General features: G+C 50.4%; 1 protein-coding gene across 8 annotated transcripts in view; it reads left to right on the forward strand.

The window, feature by feature from the left end:
• The first annotated feature begins 4,156 nt into the window (after positions 1 to 4,156).
• Positions 4,157 to 8,625, forward strand: part of PAX6 (paired box 6) — a 25,992-nt gene continuing 21,523 nt past the window's right edge. For all 8 annotated transcript variants that reach the window (XM_029285453.1, XM_015822921.1, XM_015822924.1 and 5 more), the window contains exon 1: positions 4,157 to 4,166. In XM_029285453.1, coding sequence (XP_029141286.1) covers positions 4,157 to 4,166 — 10 coding nt within the window. The remainder of the gene's footprint in view (positions 4,167 to 8,625) is intronic.

Raw genomic sequence — 8,625 nt, forward strand, 5'->3', positions numbered from 1 at the left:
AGGAACCGACAGAACTTTCTAACTTGACCAGCACCTGGCTTAGAAGTTCCCACTGTTTAAACAAAAACAAAGGGCGGTGGGGGGGGGGAAGGGAAACTGGACACACACACACAAAAAAAATATCAGAAAAGAATCCAGTCCCCTTTCTGCACCCCCTTTCACTACCGGTTCTGTGAAATCGGAAATCTCCTCAATTTTGCGCTCCACCCAGAACTTGCTGAATCAAGTTTCGAAACGAAACCGAGTTTCTGCTTCTATTTCAAGCAAGCAAAGGAAACCCTTGGATTTTTCAAATTAATATTTCCTCCTTGCACGCCTGGATGCTTTTTTTCAAATTAATGTTTCCTCCTCGTACGCCTGGATGCTTTTTTTTTTTTTTCTCTCCTTCCCCCTTTAATGGTTCTCCCAGCCCCGGTGAAAATTCAGTGCAACGTTAGGATCCTAGAAAAGTTTTCTGCCGCCCCCGAGAGCCGCCTCCCTCCGCAAGCACTTCAAGGCTGTATAGCTTCACGCTCAGACAACACCGATAGGGAAGCATCCCATTAAAGTAAATGGTGCTTCCTTTTGAGCCAACCTGCACGCGGAAACGCTGCCCACCGGGTCGCTTAAAAGAATGGAAGAAGAAGCCATTTCCCTCGGCGATTTCTTTGAAGGTCTCTCAAGGGAAAGGGAAAAAATCCACTGATTTTTGCTAAAAACGCCTTCAGACCCGCGGCTTCCAAACAACAACGGCAACGGCAACAGCAACAACCGTGGAGGGGGGGGGAACCAACCACAAGCACCACCCCTGGGAGCAGAAGCAGAAGAAAGTTTTCAGGCTGGTTGGAGTTCTTAAAAACAGCGAAGCTTTTCGGCGACGGCCCTCGTAGGCCTAAAATAATAACTGGAGCCCTTTTTGGGCAATATATTTCTTTTGAATAGCTGCATCCGTCTCCACGCCAACTGGATTAGCGTTTTTCTCCGTCGCCGATTCGTCCCGGGATTGCAAACGTTGATCGTCTCCCGAGCTGATTATGCTCGCCAACAGGAGGGAGACTCGGCACCCTCGCTCGGACAGATTAGGTCCCGATTTGGAGACGGTTTTTCAAGGAAGGCGGGCGCAAATTAGGCCTAACCGACCGGAAAAGGGGGAAGGGGAAGGTGGAGGGTGGAAAGGTAGAGCCCCAGGGGTGGGGGGACACCTGGACTGGCCGGAGGACTGGCTGGCGACGGCCGCCGCGGCGCCTCTCCACGAACACCAAACCCCGCGTGGAGAAACTGGCTTGCTTCGTGGCAAGAGGGAGAAAGAACTGCTCCCCGATGGGGGATTCCGGGTGAGGGTCCTGCTTTTTCCCGTGGACGCCGCCTGGCCTTGGCTGAGTCCCGGCCTGACTTTCCCAGGTCCCCAGGAGGGCGGCCGAAGGAGCCGGGGTCGGTCGGCCGGCTGTCCGTTCGGTAGAGCTCCGAGAAGCCAAAGTTTCCCGCGTGGAGCCAAGCCTGGCCCTCTAAACCCGGTCTGCAGCAGGCGAAGGGCTTCCTCCAGCGGCGACCCTGGGTGTCCGGGCAGAGTTTCTCGGGAGACGGAGATGGAGAGGATGGGGGTCCCTTCAGCTTCTCCTCTAGATGGGCCAGGCCGCTAACCGGGTGCCTCTCGGTAGCCGAGTCAATATTTACCCCCTCGGAAGCGCCTTCCCGCTGCGGGAAAGGCACCGCGCGTCGCCGGTTCGCTTTCTTGTTTTTTTGTTTTTTAATGGCTTTCGGGAGATCCCTTCAAACCGGGCCCAGTTTGGACTCTGGGGCCGCGTCCGCCTTGGCTTCCCTTTTTTTTTTCTTCTCCGGAGAACAGAGCGCAAGGAATCTCTGTGAACAAACCAGGAATTTTTTTATTATTATTATTTTTAAAGGCTTTCTTTAAAACAAAATCAGGGAGAAAAACAAAAGCTTTCTAGGTAAACAAGGAGAGAGAACGTGGGAGGAGACGAAGCAAATGAAAGCTAGCACCGTTTCATTATTTTATCTCCTTTACCTCTCTCGCTTTCCTCTCCCCCCCCCTTCTTCTTCTTCTTCTTCTTTTTTTTAAAAAAAGAGAAAACCCCTCTTGAATAGCTTCTTTATTGTAATTGTCTCACCCCAATTGAGCACCCCACTGCGCTGTTGTATCTTTTTACAACCCTTAACAACTCGCACCAGTAACATAATTACCTCCAGATATTTATAACGAGAAATTACTTCTCTATTTTCCTCCTGCTAGGCTGGGAACCTAAAAAGAAAGAGCTGGGATTAAATGCAGACACACACCAGCAGGAACTACAGAACTTGTTTGTTTGTTAGTTAAAAAAAAAACGTTTTTAAAAGAGGAAGGAAGGAAGGAAGGAAGGAAGGAAGGAAGGAAGGAAAAGAAAGAAAGAAAGAAAGAAAGAAAGAAAGAAAGAAAGAAAGAGGAAGGAAGGAAGGAAGGAAGGAAGGAAAAGAAAGAAAGAAAGAAAGAAAGAAAGAAAGAGGAAGGAAGGAAGGAAGGAAAGAAAGAAAGAAAGAAAAAGGAAGGAAGGAAGGAAGGAAAGAAAGAAGGAAGGAAGGAAGGAAGGAAGGAAGGAAGGAAGGAAGGAAGGAAGGAAGGAAGGAAGGAAGGAAGTGCTGTAAGGGGAATGAATGAACACCCACCGAAGTCAGGCATCGCAGCTGCCTAGTTCTGGGCTAAGGCAGGCCTAAGGCTCGTTCTTTATACGTGGAAGGGCTGTTGGTACCTTAAGGTGGAAATTGCCTTGCCGGAGCAAGAGGAGGCTAGCTGGGTCTTGCGCTCTAGGTTCGGGGAGGGGAATAAAATGGAAGCCATTGTTTGCCTTCCATAGGCTTTGTGCTGGCAGTTCTCACCCCCTCCTGATCTTACTTTTTAAAGCAGTGAGGCGAGGTAGACAGCGTGTGTCACAGTACAGTGAAAGGGGGGAAGATCTAAAGACCAGAAAGAAGTTAACCAGAATGGGTGGATTTCTCTCTTCTTTCCCTTCCCTTCTCGTTGCTCTCTTCTCTCTCAGAGAAAAAAAAGGGGGGGATGGGGTTGTTAGTGCCTCTTGAAAAATTGTTAGCGATTGTTAGTGCCTCTTGGGAAAAATATATACATATGTTTGGTTTTTCTCACCAAAAGTAACAGTTCCCACCAATTTAAAATGCCTCAGGTGAGAGATTTGCACATAACCGGGAAAAATGTCTTTCTTTTCCTTTTAGTATTGTTGTTGTTGTTCTTATAATTATATGTGGCAGCAAGCGTCCCTTGACTCAGAAAGTTCTGTTAGATCAGAGTAAGAATGTGTTATAGTCGCTTCCATAAAAATCAACTCAAAGTCAAGTTGTTGGGGGGTTTGTTTGTTTGTTTTTAAATATAGACACGCCATCTGACAAAATTTTGCATTCTTGCAAGAAGCACCCCGATATTATTAAAGAATGGGGGTGTTCCTGAGAGTTTAAAAAGTGAAGAAAAGGTGGACACCTGAGTCTTTTGAATCTTCCCAGTCCACGCTTGGGAAGAAAAACAGTTCAAAAGACTCACGTGTCCACCTTTTTTGCACTCTTTAAACTCTCAGGAATACCCCCATTCTTTAATTGGGGGGAGGGGGCAGGTGGATGTAGGGAAGGATGTAAACTAAAAAAGTCCCTAATTTTATTTTTTCACACACTTTTCTTCTTCATCCTAGTGGGAAGACTTTAATCAGCACTACACAGATGTGCGGTTCCTTAAATTGCATGAGAGGAGAGTCCACTCATAAACCAGGCAAGTTTCAAGCCCTTCCTCCTCCTCCTCCTCCTCCTCCTCCCTCCTTCCTCCTGTGTTCCCCCATAGCACAAGAATGTGAATGAGTCCATATTTCCTTAGGGGTTCAAAGTGACCAGCCTCTCTTCTCACATGGTGGCTGATGTGCTGAGAGAGCTCAAGATTTTACTCAGAATGTGATTTATCTTGCATGATTCAGCGATTTGTTATTAATCAGGGTTGGGACAGAACAAACAAATGATAAATTAATAAATTTGGGGCCTTAATTGAGGGGGGCCATAGAATGAATGACTTCTTATACATAATAATACTGGAACTGCCAACCTGCTTCATTGCCTTGGTTAATATTGATTTTATCACTAACAGTGCCCTCTTCCCGAGCCACGTGGGATCTTGCTTCGTCAGTCCACAATGCAGAACAGTAAGTGGCTCTTCCTGTCTTTTGGGATGCCAGCTTGAGTATGTACAGTTGGAAGAGGTGGTTTGGCTTGGCTTGGGTGTGAAGGTGGCTGGGAAGTGAGAAAATTGTGCATTTTGAAAATACTCTTCATAGTGGAAGAGAAAGCTGAAAGAGATTGGATGAATGAGGTTCTTTGGACTCTTCCAACAAGAGATGGGCTTTTGAACTTGGGGAAAGCACTGTGTGGTGGTTCTCCTTCTTTGTCCTCAAGGACATTTTGGAGGCCAAGACATCCTGGAGAGGTGAAAATCCACCCCTCTCAGGAGAACCTTCTTCCTTGTAATTGCATCTAGTGGAGACGGTGGTGAAAGAATATATTTTTATGGACTGACAACCCATTGGCTGTCAATAGACCCATTCTGAAATTCATCTGCTTCTGGATTCCTCAGCAGCCCTTCAAATAAGCGGATTCTTTCTGAGTGCTGTGGGGGGGGCATTGGGAGAATAATGCTCTGCGTGAAGAGGGGAGGCTATTTCCTGACACAAGCAGATTTCTAGAAGTCTGACTCTTTTGCTTGACTCTCAGTGCTGTGGATTCCTATCCACTTCACACCATCCCTTTCCCCAGCAGTCTTCAGTGGTGGGCATGATAGCTCTCTGGCAAAAAATAGTGGAGCACTAAGGCCTGTGTAACTTTTGCACTTCTTAAAACTAGAAAAAGAGGGGAGGAGGGAGGTGGGAGGAAGGAAGGAAGGAAGGAAGGAAGGAAGGAAAGAAAGAAAGAAAGAAAGAAAGAAAGAAAGAAAGAAAGAAAGAAAGAAAGAAAGAAAGAAAGAAAGAAAGAAACCCGATTCATTGCATTGTGGCAAGGCTCTCTGTTTGTTGTGGTCTAGTAAAAAAAGAGGTGAGCTAGTTGAAATCCTCAATCTGTCGGTGCAACTTTAATTAACCTGGAAGGAAATCCCCTTAGCATGCAAGGTATTTGTCCAAGAAGGCGTGGTGGTGATGCCAGAGCGATGGAAGCTGCTAGATCCGGCCCGATGGTTTTATCAGTCTGGAGGGCAAAGCAAAAGGTTGGAAGAGACCTCAGTAACCTCATCGCCGTTTTGGTATATTGTCAGAATAAGCCCCAGCAACACCCCAAAAGTAAAGCAAACTAGAAACACCCAACTGTGTCCAGGAAAACAACAGCGCCTGTTGCAGTTCTTTACCGATGCCCTAGCAATGAATGTTATTTCGAAACCCAAAGCGACTTCTCCCTGGCCTTACGAATTTCCCGAATCATGCATTTTTTAAAAAATTTTTATTTTTTAAAAAACAAACGTCAGCTACCCTCTCTGGCGCAAAGGCACAGAGGCACGATACAAACGGTAAGGGGACGTTGGCAGGCCGCTAGACTGAAGGACTGGGGCAGGGCGGGCGATCTCCACCGCAAGGCGGAAAGGCATCAACTGAGCAAAGATGGTTTGCTGGTTTGGAACCCCTGACTCGTTAAGTGTATTTTAGGCACGGAGTTGGAACTGAAAAGCGCCGAGGTAGCCTAAAAGTGCGGCGGGGGCTGAGAAGACACCGCCCCAGATCTCGAGAGGGCCGTTCCCAGTCGCCAGCTGAAAGGGCTAGTTAGTGCCTTCCTTCCGGGACTCTCTCTCTCTTTGATCTGGGTGGACGGCCCTGCGAAGGGGAACACCCTCGCCCAGGCCCTTCCAAAGCACGCTGGAGGGAATCCCTAGTGACATTGACACTAGGAAGGGGGGAGCCGAGCTTTGGGGGGGGGGGGAAAGTGCCAGGAGTCACCCGGATATTTGTTTCCCAAATCTGTTTCTCAAACAATTTACTCCCAGCCCACCCCGGGCCGCGTCGTTTCCTGGGGAATTGGGTGGAGCACAGGTGCTTTCAGCGCGAGAATTAATGATCAACTTCCCCGCTATTCTATAAACCCGCTTCCGGATTTCCGCAGGGCCGTGATTTTGCGCGCAGCTCTGCACCTTGTGGCGAGGGACTCAGCCCCAGGATGGAGGGCACTCTGTAAAACCCGATGGCACTCTTTCGCCCGATAAACAAACACGCTTAGCCTTTAATAAGACAAGCCAGCCTTCTGGCAGCAAGCCGTGCTAAGCGCAACGCGACTTTATTTGTTTGGAGGTAGATATGACCGGAGAGGAGAGCCGGACAGCTCTCCAGCCTTATCTTGGTGGGAAAGTTGCTATCCCGGATGTTCCTGGGACTTGGAAAAATAGCTCCTGTTGTGCAGCGTGCCGGGAAGGCGAGTAAGTTCTTGATCCCGAGATCAAGGTAGACTTGATCCCTTAAGATGGACGGCGCCCAATTTTTTTCCAAAAAGTTATGCCGGTAAAATAATGTTGAGAGGTCTTTGCAAGCGATTCCCATCTTAAGCGCGCCGTGTTTGTTTTAAGCCTACTGTAACCCCGCACCCCTGGCCGGTTGTTGTTATTCGGTTGAGCTTCTAAATCCTAAAGATAGCTCGTTAGTATGCAAACTCCGTCGGGATTTCCTTGGAGAGAAGTGCAGCCGAGACTCGGTCGCGGGATCCGAAGCTCAATATAGCTTTGCTTCCCTCTCCTCTCTTCTTCGCTGGACTCGCTCGCTCTTGCGCGTAACCCGGGTCTATTGACACGTCCTTGGCTTTCGGAAGCCGGCTTGGAAGTAACCCCCACTGAGCCCAGCGGGGCTTTCTTCTAAGGAGTCCCGCAAAAGCTCCGGCCCGGCTACAGAGGCCCTACACGGGCTGCTCCAACCCAGCGCCACTCCTGATGAAGTCCAAGGTTCAACGCGTTTCGGCTCGCGGTCTCAGCTTCCTTTGGTTCTTGGGGGGTTTGTGCCATTTTTTTTCTGAGCCCCAAACTCGCTTAGGTGTGTACTTTCCGACTGGGCGGGGGGGGGAAGCAACCCCCCCCCAACCGCGGGGTCTCTTTCTGTGCTAATGCGCCCCGAGGCCTGTTTGGGGTCTGAGTTTCCGAGGTCCGTGGCGCTGACTTTTATCTGCGGGTTCCTTTCGGGAGTCCCTCCGTGGCTGGGCTGGGGTAGCGTCGATGAAGCTTTTCCTGCGACTCGTCCCTTGAGACGGTTCTGATAAGGCCGCCTTGAGACAGACCGGTACCCCATATGTGCCCGGGCCTCCCTAGACAACGCGGGCCCCTCTTTCCTGGGAATCGCAAATGCCTTTGCACTAGATTTCCCTCCCGACCCCATTCCTCCACCCTACCCGCAGGAAGGGAAGGGAAAGAAAAAAAAAAAGCCCGCCGGGTTGATTTGGGTGGAGGTCGCGGCCGGTTTTGCCGGCTTTGTGCGGAGAACTGCTGCGTGTCTGCAGCGCGGCGCATCCCAATTGAGACCATATGTTTTCCCCTTAGATGGCTCGCCCAGGAAGCCGAGGCGCATAATCATGGCCACTGGGCTCGAACTGCCGGCGTTTCTCCTGGGAAATTAAGGCATTGATTTAAGGCTTAACCTTTTTTACGCGGAATTTGGAAGTTGGGCTGAGGAAAGGCGTCTCCGCCTCTCCGGAATGCGGGAGAACGGCCTCCATCGGCTTCTGCGTTGGGGGGAGACTGGGATGTGGAGGCTTAGGGGGAAAAAAAGAGCTCTCCTCTGTGCGCCTCGTAGGCCCAAGAGCTCCGAGCACCCAGTGGCGATGGAAACCTTCCCACCCACCCTCCCCGCTCTCAGGGGAGCAGAAGGGGGCACCTGCTGCTGCTGCTGCTCCTCAGAACTCAGCTATGGACTTAAGACGCGCTGCCCTGAGGCCGATTGTGGTCTCAGGCCTCCGCAGGGGGGGGGGGGGGAAGGGACGACCAAGATTTCCCTGCAGTCCAGGCCAACGGGGGAAGGGGAGAAAGAGAGGATTTGGGTGTCGGGGTTGAGCATAAAGGCTCTCCAGGAAACAAGCACTTGGTGGAGGGAGGGCGAGAGGGGGAGAAAAGAGGGCATCGGATTCCCCCCCCCTCCTCAAGCTGCTTTTCTTGAGGTCCTTCCTGGTCAGCAACTCCATCCCAGAAGCCAAGAGAGCCGCTGTTTCTCCCCCCGTTAGAGGTTTTTTGCAGCCATGGCTAGTCAGTTTCTCCAGTGGCCTTTACAAGAAGACTCACTTTCCCCTCCTCCCAGCCCGCGCCCTCCCCTCCTCCTCCTCTCCTCTCTCCCCACTGCTTCCTCCAACTCTTGTCACTTCGGATTTATCGCCGAGGCAGCGCGCCCCTTCGGTGGTGTCCAGACTGACCCTGTGGCTACCACCTTAAAAAGCCGCTTCTCCTGGAAGGGAAAGCTAGGCGAATTCACTCTCGTCGGAGTGATACCCAAATCCGGACAGAAAGGGTCGTTTTTATCCCGCTCCCGTTTGTCGTGGCGATGCCATATCCAAGAGCGGAGCACTGTCACAAAGTGACAGGTCTGCTACAAGTGCTCCAACTGATCTTTTCAATTAGCCTCCCATGCATGATCCGGGGCGACTTCCGCCTATTTCCAG

This window comes from Protobothrops mucrosquamatus, unplaced genomic scaffold (genome assembly GCF_001527695.2).
Source record: "Protobothrops mucrosquamatus isolate PMUCROS unplaced genomic scaffold, P.Mucros_1.0 scaffold1727, whole genome shotgun sequence".
NCBI lineage: Eukaryota > Metazoa > Chordata > Lepidosauria > Squamata > Viperidae > Protobothrops > Protobothrops mucrosquamatus.